The 15,887-nt window shown below is 37.5% G+C and overlaps 1 protein-coding gene across 3 annotated transcripts in view; it reads right to left on the reverse strand.

Moving 5' to 3' along the window:
• The window catches only part of COL5A2 (collagen type V alpha 2 chain), a 189,096-nt gene that overhangs the window by 69,510 nt on the left and 103,699 nt on the right, over positions 1-15,887 (reverse strand). For all 3 annotated transcript variants that reach the window (XM_070731915.1, XM_070731914.1, XM_070731913.1), the window contains exons 8-12: positions 15,284-15,352; positions 12,768-12,812; positions 10,617-10,670; positions 8,608-8,661; positions 6,776-6,829 (exon numbers count right to left, since the gene is read on the reverse strand). In XM_070731915.1, coding sequence (XP_070588016.1) covers positions 6,776-6,829; positions 8,608-8,661; positions 10,617-10,670; positions 12,768-12,812; positions 15,284-15,352 — 276 coding nt within the window. The remainder of the gene's footprint in view (positions 1-6,775; positions 6,830-8,607; positions 8,662-10,616; positions 10,671-12,767; positions 12,813-15,283; positions 15,353-15,887) is intronic.

Genomic DNA, 15,887 nt, shown 5'->3' on the forward strand with positions numbered 1-15,887 from the left:
GATTTCACAGAAGTTTGATTTACTTGAAGCTATATTCTGTTTTTTAAGTGTTCTCTTTATTTTTTTTGAGCAGTGTATATGAATGTTACAGTTGCATATGCCCTGAAACTAAGAATTATAGAACAATTGAATAATGGGAGAAGATTTGAGGTACTTGGCAAAGGAGAAAAAGAAATAGGCTCACAGTTAAAATAAAGAGGGGAGGCAACCAACATTAAAAGGTAAATAAACAGGCTTTTGTAGAAACCACAAATTAACATTCTGGCATTAGTATAATGCACACCTGAGCTTTCTACATTATGAAATCTTAGCTTCCAGTTGCAAAATTAAATCCAAATTTCACTGTTTATGCTTAAATAAAAAATAACTTTGAAAAGCTTCAAAGGAAGTAGCAGATGATAATCTGAAAGCAGAGGGTGAAATTGCAGAACTTGTTCTATAATATCCTGTGAAAGCCTTCTTGCAGAGGTGAACATATTTTCTTCAAAAGTGCCGGGGAAAGTTCCATAAGTAAGTGGGGATCTCTTCTCTCCTGTGATTTGATCAGAAAGCAACTAAAGGTATTACCCAAACTGAAACAGCTTGATTTTAAGTGTCTTAGCTTTTCTGTTCATTTTCCCCCAGGGCAAATCATTCACCAGCTATGCTGATTTCCAAAACTTGCCAGAAACCCAAGTCTAGCCTTTACAGATCATTGAAATGGCTTGAGATTAATGATTAGTCATTACCTTCAAAAATATTTGCATCTTTTAAAGTTTATTTATTTATCCAAGTTTTCAAAGGATTTTGTTATCTGAGGGGTAGTAATATAAGTTGACGGGCAGTAATTTATTTTTTATTTTATTTATTTATTAGATTTGTATGCCGCCCCTCTCCGAAGACTCGGGACGGCTAACAACAATAAAGAAAACAATGTAACAAATCTAATATTAAAAAATAATCTAAAAAAACCCCAATTTAAGAGACCAATCATACAAACAAGCATACCATGTATAAATTCTATAAGCCTAGGGGGAAGAGAAAAAATTTCAATTCCCCCATGCCTGACGACAGAGGTGGGTTTTAAGGAGCTTGCAAAAGGCAAGGAGGGTGGGGGCAACTCTGATATCTGGGGGGAGCGGGTTCCAGAGGGTCGGGGCCGCCACAGAGAAGGCTCTTCTCCTGGGTCCCGCCAAATGACATTGTTTAGTCGACGGGACCTGGAGAAGGCCAACTCTGTGGGACCTAACCGGTCGCTGGGATTCGTGCGGCAGAAGGCGGTCCCGGAGATATTCTGGTCCAATGCCATGAAGTAATATAAGTTGAGCTATTTCTTTTTCAGTTTAACAGAATAACAGAGTTGGAAGGGACCTTGGAGATTTTCTAGTCCAACCCTCTACTCAAGTAGGAAACCCTAACACCACTTCAGACAAATGGTTCTCCAATCTCTTCTTTAAAACATCCAATGTTGGAGCACCTACAACTTCTGGAGGTAAATTGTTCCACTGATCAATTGTTCTGACTGTTGGGAAATTTCTTCTTATTTCTAGGTTGGTCGTCTCATTGGTTAATTTCCATTCATTGTTTCTTGTCTTGATTTCAGGTGCTTTGAAGAATAGGTTAAACCCCCCACCATAGTTCCCTCTAAGCTGAGCAGTGAGCAATCGCTCACTTAAAAATCATCATCAACTCAGAGTTTTCCAAACCTGCCCAGAAGCCGAGAGGGAAAGAGTGAGAGGGAAGGAGAGGAAGAGAGGAAGAGAGAGAAACAGATAGAAAAAAGAGAGGAAGGAAAAGAGAAAGAAAAAGAATGGGAGTAAGGAAGAGAGAAAGAAAATCAAAATCTAGTTTGAAACTAGCTCAACTATTTAAGTGGCATTTTGATATTGATAGAGTTGCCCTATTATGAGCTCACTGTTATAGACACACAGTACAGTATTTTATTTTGAAATTCTCTAAGGCAAAACAGGGTGGGTTTTTTATTTGTTTGTTTATTTATTTATTTATTTATTTATTATTTCTGTGCCGCCCAGTCCCGAAGGGACTGCCTCTCAGACACTATACTTTTCCGCCCACCCCCAAAAAAAATTAGAGGGGACACTGCCCCCCACCCTTCTTTGATTAGATATTGGAACACTGCTATCATGTCAACCCTAGTCCTTCTTTGCATTACACTAGACATTCCAAATTTCAACAACTGTTCTTCATACGTTTTAGCCTCCAGTCCCCTCATCAACTTTGTTGGTCTTCTCTGCACGCTTTCTAAAGTTTCAACATTTTTTTTTATGTTGTGGTGATCCAAAATGGATGCAATATTCCAAATCTTACCATGGCATTATAAAGTGATACTGACACTTCACATGATATTGATGTAGCCTGTGTTGGGTTTTATTGGCAGCTGCAGCACACTGCTGACTTATATTTTTAAGTAGTTGTCCACTAGGACTCCAAGAGTCCTCTTGCAGTTAGCCAGGAGTGGGATTTAGGGGTTCCTCAAACTGCACAGAATCTTAATTAGAGGTTCTCCCAAACCCCTGCGAATCCCCAGCAGCCCACCCCTGGAACTGTCTGCCCAATAGTATGAGCTATAGTTCCGAGTCTACGGAGAGGGGCGGCATACAAATTTAATAAATGAATGAATGAATGAGCATCCTTACTGTTTTAAGTTCGGGTCGTATGTGACCCGAAGCCAAGTTTGAGTCCCTGTAAAAAATTTTCCCTGCATATCTGAAACTTGAAATTTCATGTAGTTTCATCATTTCAGGGGTTCTCTCTATGAGAATTTTTTTTGGGGGGTGGGGGGCTTAGTTTTTGCTGGGCAAAAAAAGTTACAAATCTTCTGTTCCCGGGTCACCCTGACCCGGACCGAAAACTCTTCATTTGCAGTGCTTATGTTTGGTCTTTTTGAAAGCTTTTTTCACTTGGAAAGTAGTCTGAACATTTCTGCACACAATGATATGAAAATTGAAATGAAAAAAGTAATTCTTATTGGTTTATTTTGCTGATATAATGCACGCCCCCCCCCCCCGTTTTTGTGAAAGTTTTTTCAATTTATGGATAGTTTTGCTTGCAAAATGCATTCTATTTTACTGAAGTTGGTGTGGGATTGGTAGCTTGAACATTTCTGAATATAAGAAAAATATAAAGGAACTGAACAAAATTATTCTTACTGGTTTTTTAACATCAGAAATAAGGCCTCCCCCCCCCCTCAGCTGCTTGCAACCATTTTCACTTTTTATTTTTTTATGCTCCAAATCCGAAATATTCTTTAAAATCTTAGGCATTCATTTACTCAATTTAACAATGCTGACCATCAAAAAAATATTTGTGGGGGTGGGGAAAAAAAAATTTTTCTAGGCAAAAAAAAAGTCACACTTAGTCTGTTCGGGTCATATAGACCCGGACCAAAATGATTTTTTTTAGGCACTTGAATTTGGTCTTTTTGAAAACCTTTTCAACTGGAAAACTAGTTTGAACATTTATGAACATAATGATATGAAAATTGAACTGGAAAAATTGAGACTTATATTTTTATTTTGATCAAAAAGCCCCTCCCCCCATCCTTTTTAAATTTCGTGTCAATTTCTATTTTTTAAGGCTACAAATCCCTAAGGAATTTTCCCCCAAAAGGTTTGATATACTAAATTGAACATTTCTGAATATAAGAAAAATATAAATGAACTGAAAAAAATGGTTCTTATTGGTTTATTTTTGCCACAAAAGGGCCACCCCCCCTCGGCCTTGCTGTGTGCCATTATTGTCACTGTTTATACATATTTGTCTAGAAATATTTGGAATATCCTTTTGAAAATCAACCACATTGTAGCCAGAGAACTAATTTTATGAAACAAATCCATTTTACTAAAAAAAAGTATGTAAGTTTGAAATTAACAGCATAATTTTTATATAAATTGAAATAATTGAGGCATACTTTATGTGCAAAATAAACCAATATGCATCAATTTTTCCAGTTCAATTTTCATATCATTATGTTCAGAAATGTTCAAGCTACCAATCCCACACCAACTTTAGTAAAATAGAATGTATTTTGCTAGCAAAACTATCCATAAAGTGAAGACTATTTTTAAAAAACGGGGGGGGCCGTGCATTTCATCAACAAAATAAACCAATATGCATCAATTTTTCCAGTTCAATTTTCATATCATTATGTTCAGAAATGTTCAAGCTACCAATCCCATACCAACTTTAGTAAAATAGAATGCATTTTGCAAGCAAAACTATCCATAAATTGAAAAAACTTTCACAAAAACAGGGGGGGCGTGCATTATATCCGCAAAATAAACCAATAAGATTTACTTTTTTCATTTCAATTTTCATATCATTGTGTGCAGAAATGTTCAGACTACTTTCCAAGTGAAAAAAGCTTTCAAAAAGACCAAACATAAGCACTGCAAATGAAGAGTTTTCGGTCCGGGTCAGGGTGACCCGGGAACATAAGATTTGTTACTTTTCTTAAACAGAACAGCAGGGTTAAGCATTTCTCATTAAATTCCGAAATTTAAATACACATGCAACACAATGAGAGAAACTGTGCCGCTGTGGTTTTGCCTGATTGGTCAGGAAATTTACATCTTTATAATCAATAAAGCTTTGGAATTTGTCCTGTCTATTATGCATAGTTCTCTAAGTTTTCTTGGAAAACAATCAATTTTTGAATAAGCAATCTTATAACAGAATTGTTTAAAGTATTTCCCTAAGAGAATAATAATTTTGCATTGACTCTTCAATGAGAATGAAGATGGGAGTTTCCTGACCAAATTGGCATAGTAGCCATTTTTCTACTGCTTTTTCTGAAATTTTTGTTGTTTTGCTTTTGTTTTTGGGAATCTACTAACAAATATTTTCTATAATTTTGTTTTATGATAATACTTAGTATTATCCTCGTATTAGCTTCCCCATGAACTTTGCTTATGAGAAGGTCAAAAAAGAAGATCACATGGCACTGGGAGAATGCAATGGTCATAAATATGTGTCAGTTGCCAAGTATCCAAATTTTGATCACATGACCCGAAGGACGCTGCAATGGATGTAAGTGCCTTTCGTAAGCTCCTTAAAACCCACCTCTGCCGTCAGGCATGGGGGAACTGAGATATTCTTTCCCCCTAGGCCTTTACAATTCATGCATGGTATGTTTGTATGTATGGATGTTTGGTTTTACAATAAGGGTTTTTTAGTTGTTTTAGTATTGGATTTACATGCTGTTTTTTGTTACTGTTGTTAGCCACCCCGAGTCTATGGAGAGGGGCGGCATACAAATAAATAAATAAATAAATGAATGAATGAATGAATTAATTAATTAATTAATTAATTAATTAATTAATAAATAAACAAGTAAGTAAACAAACAAACAAACAAGTAAGTAAGTAAGTAAGTAAGTAAGTGTGAAAAATGGCCATGCGTCCCTTTTTTTCACTGCCATTGTAACTACCTCTATAAGTCCTATATTATCTAGCAAATATGACACATATCAATATTATCCATAAAAAAATTCTTTGTCTATTTAGATGCATTTCCTGAAGGCATTGCATTAGCATTAAGTTTGCAACTGAAACTCTATGGATATGAATTACATCTTTAGATCTTTTATTTATTTATTTATTTATTTATTTATTATTTGGATTTGTATGCCGCCCCTCTCCGAAAACTCGGGGCGGCTCACAACAAGTGAAAAGACAATCCAATACATTAATCCAATTAATTAAAATATTATAAATTTAAGAAAAACCCCTATACTAACATACACACACACACAAGCATACCATATATAAATTCAATGTGCCCAGGGGAAGATGTTTAGTTTCCCCATGCCTGACGGCAAAGGTGGGTTTTGAGGAGTTTACGGAAGGCAGGAAGAGTAGGGGCAGTCCTGATCTCCGGGGGGAGTTGGTTCCAGAGAGCCGGTGCCGCCACAGAGAAGGCTCTCCCCCTGGGGCCCGCCAACCGGCATTGTTTAGTTGACGGGACCCGGAGGAGGCCCACTCTGTGGGACCTAATCGGTCGCTGGGATTCGTGCGGCAGAAGGCGGTCTCGGAGATATTCTGGTCCAGTGCCATGAAGGGCTTTAAAGGTCATAACCAACACTTTGAATTGTGACCGGAAACTGATCGGCAGCCAATGCAGGCTGCGGAGTGATGGTGAAACATGGGCATACCTGGGTAAGCCCATGACTGCTCTCGCAGCTGCATTCTGCACGATCTGAAGTTTCCGAACACTTTTCAAAGGTAGCCCCATGTAGAGAGCATTACAGTAGTCGAACCTCGAGGTGATGAGGGCATGAGTGACTGTGAGCAATGAGTCCTGGTCCAGGTAGGGCCGCAACTGGTGCACCAGGCGAACCTGGGCAAATGCCCCCCTCGCCACAGCTGAGAGATGTTGTTCTAATGTGAGCTGTGGATCGAGGAGGACGCCCAAGTTGCGGACCCTCTCTGAGGGGGTCAATAATTCCCCCCCCCCAGGGTAATGGACGGACAGATGGAGTTGTCCTTGGGAGGCAGAACCCACAGCCACTCCGTCTTATCCGGGTTGAGCTTGAGTCTGTTGACACCCATCCAGGCCCCAACAGCCTCCAGGCACCGGCACATCACTTCCACCGCTTCGCTTAAATGTTTTTCACATTTAAGAACATTAGTCAAAAAAAATATTTTTTTCATTCTTATCTTCTACACACTTCTTGATGACACATATACATTTTGTAAGTGGTGTCTAGGATCCTTTACAAATTTTATTCCAAATTTAAATGTATGGTTTGTTCAAAATAACAGCTAATTATACATACTGGAGATCCTGGAAATCCAACTTCCCCGGATTGTCCTGGTCTGCCAGATTCACCCTAAAAAAACAAAATGATAAAGTCATAAAAGCACAAAATAGAAGCAGTGGTTTATTTATTTATTTGTTTTGTCACATACGTATTGGTGGTATACAAAGATATAATATTTATATACATGATAATACTAAAAGAGAAACAGTAGGACAGGGGACGGAAGGCACTCTGGTCCCTTGCTGACCTCTTAGGAATCGGGAGAGGTCAACAGTGGATAATTTAAGGGTAAAGTTTTGGGGGTTAGGTGATGATACTACCGAGTCTGGTAGTGAGTTCCATGCATCAACTACTCAGTTACTAAAGTTGTATTTCTGATTGGGTTGCTGCTGCCACAAAGAGAGGCAGTTGGTTACATTTTGTGGGTTTTAATGTTGTAAGTCACCTGGAGTCACCTTGAATGAGTTAGGCACCCTAAAATTTGTTTATTAAATTAATAGATAGTGTTCTAATATCTAACACATCAGTGAGTTTCTTTTCTCTGAAATATGTTATCATCATTCAGGCTGAAGGCATGATAAACTCTTGAAAGTTTATTTCTTCAAAAATAGGGCATTTTGAATATTGTATCAATATTTTCAAATATAAATATGTGTAACTATTGCCAACCAAGGTTCTGTTAATCCACATGTAACACTCTAGTCATTTACAATAAATGTACCTCTCTTTTCTTTGAAATTGGTACATCAGCAATAGCAGGTAAGTCAAGTTTCCAAGAGACAATGCAGTTCTATTAAAACATAGCAATTGCTCTACTAATGAAGGCTCTCTCGCTATGCAGTTGTTAGTTTTAGCAAAACCTAGCAGCAGATTATGCTTCAGGGTACTATATATTATACATAGCAAAGCAGGAAATAAATATCAATATTAAGATTTTTACAAAAGTAACTTTGCACCTCCCCCAGAAAATTACTTCCACTGTCATGAAGGACAATTTTCTTTTATTGAAAACCCACTATCCATAATAATATTCTGTACCACATACTACATTATACCAGAGGATTAATAGTATTCAGAGTTGAGTTACAATGCATTGTGAGAAACAGCTCAAAATCAGGCACCTTGTCATGCAGGAACACATACCAACAAATTTCACTAATACAAAATCTGTATTGGATGAAGCCCACTGTATTCATGTAACTAAGGATAAGTCGATATTCCATATTTTAATGGACCATTGCTTAAATGTGAAAATGGTTGCAGTATTATTTAGCCACCAATGTCAGCGATCAGTGTATAATAAAAATAAAAATGATTTCCTCCCCACTTAGGCAGGGAATATTTAGTATTGAAAATGTTCAATTTAGTACTGAAACTAGATCAAAATTTATTTCATCACATTATTATATGGTTGACTATGCCACCTTTCCTTAATCTAATATCGTCTGGACAACTTAGGAACAAATACCCAGAATTCTAAGCCCATAGAAGATGAATCTCAACATACAGTACGTACATGGAGGTTAGCAGATGAAGGAAGGGAAATTTTTTTAAACATAAATGCTTGCTTTGTTATTAAAAGAGAGAAGTGAAAAACAGGATTTTATTTAGTGACTGCTCCCCTCTAGAATATCCTGACCAAAGAAGTTTATTTTGCTAGTGGTTAAGATCCTTTCAACAGATGGCAGAGAAACTTATTTTACAAAAAATGTTTTATGGGTGACAGTTGCCTTGACATAAGCTTCCTTGCTCTGCTAAATAAACTTTTCTGATTTTAACAATTTTTCCTGGTTATTATTATTATGTAACATGCCTAGCAGCATATTGTTGGGAAATCTAAAACTTACATCTTCACCAGGCTTTCCTGAAGGACCTTCTGGGCCACGAACACCAGGTGAACCCTAGTAGAGAAAAGATACACATTTACAGTACATTAAGAAATTAAATGACATTTTAAAATGCTTAATGCATATATATATACATATAAATGTGTGTGTGTGTGTGTGCGTGTGTATGCATACAAATATATACATATAAATATACATACTTATATATATGAAGAGGCAATAGCCTTCATGGTCTCTGGAACATTTAAAATTTATTTAAAACTACCAAAAATTAGTACGCTTTCGCCAGTCCCTACTGACTTCATCAGAGTATTAAAAATGTCCATTGAAGAAATGCTTGCTTTTATATAATGCTGCTCAATTTAGTCATTGCCCGTGTAATGGGCCCACACTCTTCCTTCCTTCCTGTAATTAGCTTTGTTTCTGCCTTAGTCATGCTGACAGATGGGATTTCTATTACCTCTTTCCTCTTTGTGTATTGCCTCTCTCTCTCTCTCTCTCTCTCCCTCCCCCCCCCCGGGGGGTATAAAGTAGAGCTATCAAGCACTGCTTTGAAGGTTCTTATTGCTGCTTTCTCCCCCTTATTAATATTCTTCTCCTCCTTAGGCACATACATTGCCTCCTTTACCATCTGTTTTGCCCATGGTTTTGTGGTGGGTCTACGTTGTTCTTCACCCCTCCTGTCTTTTTTCTTCTGCTGCTCTTCTGGTGTGCTCTCTTGCATATGGTTGAGGTTTATCACACATTCATTGGGCCAAATTCTATGCTTATGGGGGAGAATTTTCCCCAGATCTCCATCCAATCCAAATGATCCATCCACCTTAAGTCTTTACTGGTATGCTGGTGGTATATCAATGTGTCTTTTAAGCAAGTTGTTGTTTGAAAACCAGGCCTCTTTCAGGAGGCGGCCTCCTTTTGTTTCATTGCGAGCCACGACCTCGGTCTCCTGGAAGTTAAACTCATGACCCTGCTGCTCCATATGTGTCCAAATCTGGAGCACTGCTCCTGATGTTGGACTGCTAATTTATGTTCATACACTCTAGTTTTTAGTCATTTTGCCGTTTCTCCTATATTGTGACTTACCCAGTTGTTATAGTTAATGCGGTAAATTATTGAGGAAATCTCCTCCTTCGGTAGAGATCATTTTGGGTGCATTACTCTCTTCTTCAGCATTTGGTCATGTTTGTGCACTACTTTGACCTCAAGTGGTGCAAGGATACGTGCAGCCATTTCGGTTATCCCTTGTATGTATGGGAGCACCCTCCATATTGATGTTCTGCTTGCACTCTCAGTGGGCTGCCAGGCTCTGGGTGTGATTCTTTGTTGGATAAAACCCCTCAAGTAGCCATTGTGTGTGCCAATTCAGTAAAGGTGTGCACACTCTTTTTTCTTTGGCGACCCATGTGCTGCAGTGGCTATCTAGCCTTATAAATTATTTATATTATTTATAAATTAAGCAATTTTGATAAGAAATTATATATACTGTATATATGTGTGTGTGTGTGTGTGTGTTATCAATAAAATTAACTGCCTTGGAAATGGCTCTAGGTTGGGCTGAGAGGCAAATAAGGAGCTTGTGATGTTCCTTCAATACACCAGAGTGATTCGACACAAAAATATGTAACCCTTCCGTGGTGCAGAGCTGAAGGGATTTGATACTGTAGCCTAGAGGATAATTCTCTGCCTTACAAGGCAAAGGTTGCAGGTTCAAGTCCCAGTGGGTATGGCTAGCTGATGAGGCCAAAATAAGGCCGAAATAGATCTATCCTAGTCTCCCTTAATTTTCAAATTCAGCAAAAAAAAAAGAAAAGCATGTGACACACACACTCACACAAATATATATATAATAAAATTAAGCAATCAAAATTGCATACAGCTATTTTGATAAGAAATTTGTTTCCCAGACTGATCAACATAACTTCTGAAAAAATTATGACATATCTCAACTTATAAAGCCCTATTATATGACTTTCCCACCACTAAAGTAGTATGTGTATAATTGACCTTACCATGGATCCTGGGTCACCAACTTCACCTGGAGCACCAGGGGGGCCAATAGAACCCTAAAACATAAATAGTAGATGATAGGTAGGTAGGTAGGTAGGTAGGTAGGTAGGTAGATAGATAGATAGATAGATAGATAGATAGATAGATAGATAGATAGATAGATAGATAGATAGATAGATAGATAGATAGATAGATAGATGCATATATATTAGAAACAAGGCAAATCAAGACAATTATGTGGCCCAGTGATGATGAGCCTTTTTTCACTTGGGTGCCAAAAGGGTGCACACATATGTTATCACATGCACAGGCATGGCCACACCCATAATTCAATGCCCCCCACATGCCCCATCCCCCTGTGCATGTACACACAACCCCCCTGTTCTGCCCCTTTTCATGCAGATGACCCCCCCCCACTGCCCCATTTCTTGACTTGTAGACCTGATAGGCCTGTTTTTGCCCTCTCCCCAGGCTCCAGAGGCTTTCTTGAAGCCTGGGGAGGGCAAAAATGTCCTCCCCACCCCTCCGGAGGCTGAAAACACTCTCCCAAAACCTCTGCATCAGCCAAAAATCAGCTGTCCAGTGCGCACATGCATGCTGGAGCTGAGCTAGGGCAACTGCTCGCCTGGAAGCAGGTATGGTTCAGTGTGCCACCTGTGGCACGCCTACCCCTGAATAAAGTAGTTCATTGGGAATTTTTTCTGAGATTCCTGGCCAATGGGCTATTTACAGGCTGTGGCTGGTTGGTTGGGGGTGAGGAATATTGTTCTGCTCCAGCTCTATCTAGAATTCAAGGACAAATATCCTCAGTATTTACTTCTCTGAACTAGACTACCACAATGTGTTCTATATGGGGCTTCAAAAACTCTCTGGAACTTTCAATTGGTCCTGAATGCAACAATTCAATGGTTTGTTGGTATATTAGCTGGTATAGGTTAGCATGAGATTGTGACACCTATTTTCTAAACCCTAACTCTCTGCTGACCCTTTCCCATACCCCTCTTAATGTGCTGAATTTAATTTTTAGAAGGCAAATGGCTTGGCCCCAAGATCATAATGGCTCTTTCTTCTCCAACCAATTTCAACCTGTTCAACGGATATATCTAAAGAGAGCCCCCTTTCTATGACATGAGGAGGCAGAGGCATAGAGATGCTGCTGATGTTGTTGAACAGCCTCATTCATGAAGTTTGATCAGCTTCTCCTTGGTTGGCTTTCTTCAAGTTATTAAAAAGTGAATTTTTCCAGGGAACATTAGGGAATGAAATCTCATTAACTGTTTGGTCCTGTAACCATATGTCCATTATTGCTGACTATACTCATTTTCTTTTCATTAATCCATTAATCCATTCATCTATTCATCCATTCTTGTATGGCCAATCATCTCATCAGGTAATAGTAGGCAGGAAATAATTTAAAAAATTAGAACAATAAAATAATGCAAAAATTAAACTACATAGGAGGAGAAAAATGTCTTGAATTCATTTGTAGTTCTTGAGCTATTTGTAAAAAGAAAAGAACGAATGAACGAACGAACGAATGAATGAATGAATGAATGAATGATTGCAAGACTACACCTCACATTACAATTTGTTAAATTAAACAAGAACCGGTCCCTGAACAGACTTGGGTTTTTACTGTGTATTATACATTTTTTATTGTGTTAATTGTCACTTTTAAGATAACTCATGCATATAACTGTGAAGAAGAATAAAATGTAAATAAATGATTTCAGGCACCACCTCGTAAAATGGGGAGACATGCATTCACAATTATTCCCTAATGGTAAATATAATTCAGCCTACTTGAATATGGCATCATCAATAACTTCCATAATCCACAAGTCAGCATGGAGGGCACCAAATATAGTCAGTATACAGGGTTATTCAAAAAGAATGAACTGATTTCATGATGCAATATTTTATTAAGGAAAAGTAATACAGAACTCCAGTATTCTACTCACAATCAGCTTTTATTTTTCTGTCGTACAAGTGTTCAATGCGGCCTTCACAACTTAGATAACTCCTCTTTCAAATGTTTACATGATGATTCTTGAGAACTGAAGCAGTGTGTCATGAAATTGGTTCATTCTTTTTGAGTAACCCTGTATTATAATTTTAATTACATGCAAATATTTTTGAAACAAGCTACTTACTGGTTTCCCTTGATTTCCTGGAGCTCCTCTTGGACCCACAGGACCCTAGGAAGAAGGGCATATAATCTCATTAAACAAATAATAATGAAAACCAGTGCAAAAAAGCAGGCATCATGTTGTCAAAAGAAGTTTAAAAAGGCAAAATGTAAAGAAAATTATGAAAAAATATTAGAATTTCAATATAATTGCTAAAATATATGCCAAGAAATATATGCGTAGAGAGTTCCTTACATGAAACAATTACTCTATATATTTCAGTAACTAACAACTTCTCATTCCATCTTTGATCTCAAAAAAGAAAGGAACAGACACCTTCCAAAAAATATAATAATATTAAAGCTTGCTTAAGAACATAAACTTGTCATAAAAAAACATTTTGATACCAATTACTTAAAGCTTTTACTTTCTCTCATATAAAGTACATTCAAGTCACCTGTATAAACATAAATATTGCTTGTTACCATACTCCATTATAATCTCTCTTAATTATTCTCTACTTGATTAAATTTATTTAATTCCAATAGTCAGTATCTAGTCCAATGTTGGCGAACCTTTTCAGCACTGTGTGCTGAAATGGGAGTGTGTGCATGTGTGTGTGCCGCAAACCAGAAGAGCAGCCGCCCGATGCGCATGCATGTGCAGGGAAGGTGATCTTCCCGTTTCTGGTGCGCGCATGCCCACACCCCAGCTGATCTTTGCACATGCAGGTGTGCCAGAAACCAGAAGAATAGATGGATGGTGCACATGCACACACCAGAAACTGGATGATCATCTTCCCAGCATGCACATGAGGAGGCTGCTTTTCCAGTTTCCAGTGTTCCCGCAAGTATAAAGACCAGCTGGCTGGTGCGCCAGAACCCAGAAGAGCAATGGGCAACTGCTTGAGTGCCCAGCGAGATGGCTGTGCGTGCCACTTCCTGCATGCATACCATAAGTTTGCCATCTATCTAGTCTATTATTACTATTGTGCTTAATATTTTCTTGTTTCACAAATTTCATACATTATTGATTATAGCCTCTAAAAACAGCAACATGTTTTTTTCCCATATAAAATAACAGAGCCTTTATAGTGCCACCAAATATATATACAATTTCTTTCTTAGATTTGGATTTACATATCTAACAAACAATACTTTAAATATTTATCCCGTGTCATTTCTATTCAGGATATAAGGAAAAGCTTGACTGAGTTGTTAACATTTAGAGACTCTTCAGATTTTATGTTGTTAGTACTTAAAATGAATCAACCCGACTCTTATTTCTTAAAATAATGTTTAAGAATATATCATTTTAATTAGTCAACTTTTGTGGTAAGGTGCTTTTATATTATTAACAACATACTTTATTATTAAAATTATATTGTATATGTGTTTTTGCAGTTTAATACTGAAATGGGCTCTTAAAAAAATACAAGTGAATTATACTAGAATTAACATTAACTCCTTGATCCATCTCAAAGGTGGACAGTCTACAGCCAAGTGGTTAAAAGTTAATTGTTCTCAAATAGCAAAATGTGAAAGTTAGGTAATATGATTTTACCTTGAAAAATTGGCATAAGGATTTCCAAATTTTTCTTCAAAATGTTCTCAAGGTTGCTTCTTCAGGGGCAAAAATTTATTTTGTAAACATTTTGCAACCCCTTGAATGGAAAACATTGTCCAGCTTTCATTTTTTTATAATTCACTAGATATTTAGTCTTTTGTTTATAGTCTTTTGGCCTATAAATTCTGACTTTGAATTTCAATCCTAACATCTAAATCTAAGAAAGCAGAACAATGGCAAATTACTTGAAAGTCCAGAAAAGCATGAAAAGTCCAAAAAAAAATTCAACAGGATAACAAAATATCAGAGTTGTAAGGGACCTTAGAGGTCTTCTAGTCCAATCCCCTGCTCAAGCAGGATACCCTATACCATTCCAGTCCAAACTGGCTATATAATCTCTTCTTAAAAGCCTCGAGTGATGAAGCAGCCCAACTTTGAAAGACAAGGCATTCCACTGGTTAATTGTTCTCACAATTAGGAAATTTCTCTTAATTCTAGGTTGCTTTTCTTCTTGATTAGTTTTCATCCATTGTTTCTTGTCTTGTCTTCTGGTGCCTTGGAAAATAGATTGGCCCTCTACTTCTTTGAGTGTGTGCTTTGCTGTGCACTTTGCTGTAAGCACATGAACAGTTCGGAGGTAATAGAACTTCTGTGTTGCAAACTAAGCAAGGAGCACAAAATATAGCTGTGGAGCAGCAATTCAGTCTGTCCCCTCCCCCATCAGCTGGGCTTTGGAAGCAGACATAAAGATCAGTATAACCCAGGGACGGCGGGCAGGCCCACTTTCACAGATACAGAGAATCGGTTCTCTCTTGGCTTGGAATCAGTGCTACTGATTTTAAAGAAGCGATCTGAGCTGGCAGCAACCCATCACTGAATTTATTGTGCTATAAGATCCATCCAGTTCCTCCTTCATTTTTTCAGTGATTATTTCATATACATTTCATTAATTAATTAATTAATCTAATCCTTACCGCTGAGCCAGGCATCATCATCATCTGTGAAAAGGCATCATCTTGTCCTGCCATCTGAGATGTAAATGGCTGTAAATATAAGAAGTTCCGTTATTCGAGAAATGCATGAAATGTATTTTTGCTCCCATCATCATTGCAATGATGAATTGAAAGGTGATTGAATTGTGCAGTGACGTTCATTTCTGGGCATGATCTTTAAAAACATGAGAAAACTTACACTTTGCCTTCTTTGAGGTTTATTAATGTATTTACAGATGAATAAACGCTACATGCTGTTAAAATTTTATTATTTAAAAAAGTTGCTTTAGATTATGGAAGTGTCCCAATGTCATGACTGAATAGGAAATTTTTTGGAGAGGGCAGGAATATTTCTGCTATTCTTTTTTGCAGCTAAGATCCATGGATTCATTGAGGTTCAAATTGCCCAAAACTATACAGAAAGACTGTAATCAGTAGCAATGGGAGCAAAATTTTGAGAACCTCCACTTTCCTCTGAAATTTCACACAGAGAAAAGAGAAAATATAAATTTCAATTGAGGTGCATCAATTGTGAGAATGAAATAATCTTGTCAAGAATCTGACCAAAGATTTGCTCAAAAATTGC

This window comes from Erythrolamprus reginae, chromosome 1 (assembly GCF_031021105.1).
Source record: "Erythrolamprus reginae isolate rEryReg1 chromosome 1, rEryReg1.hap1, whole genome shotgun sequence".
Classification (NCBI taxonomy): Eukaryota; Metazoa; Chordata; class Lepidosauria; order Squamata; family Dipsadidae; genus Erythrolamprus; species Erythrolamprus reginae.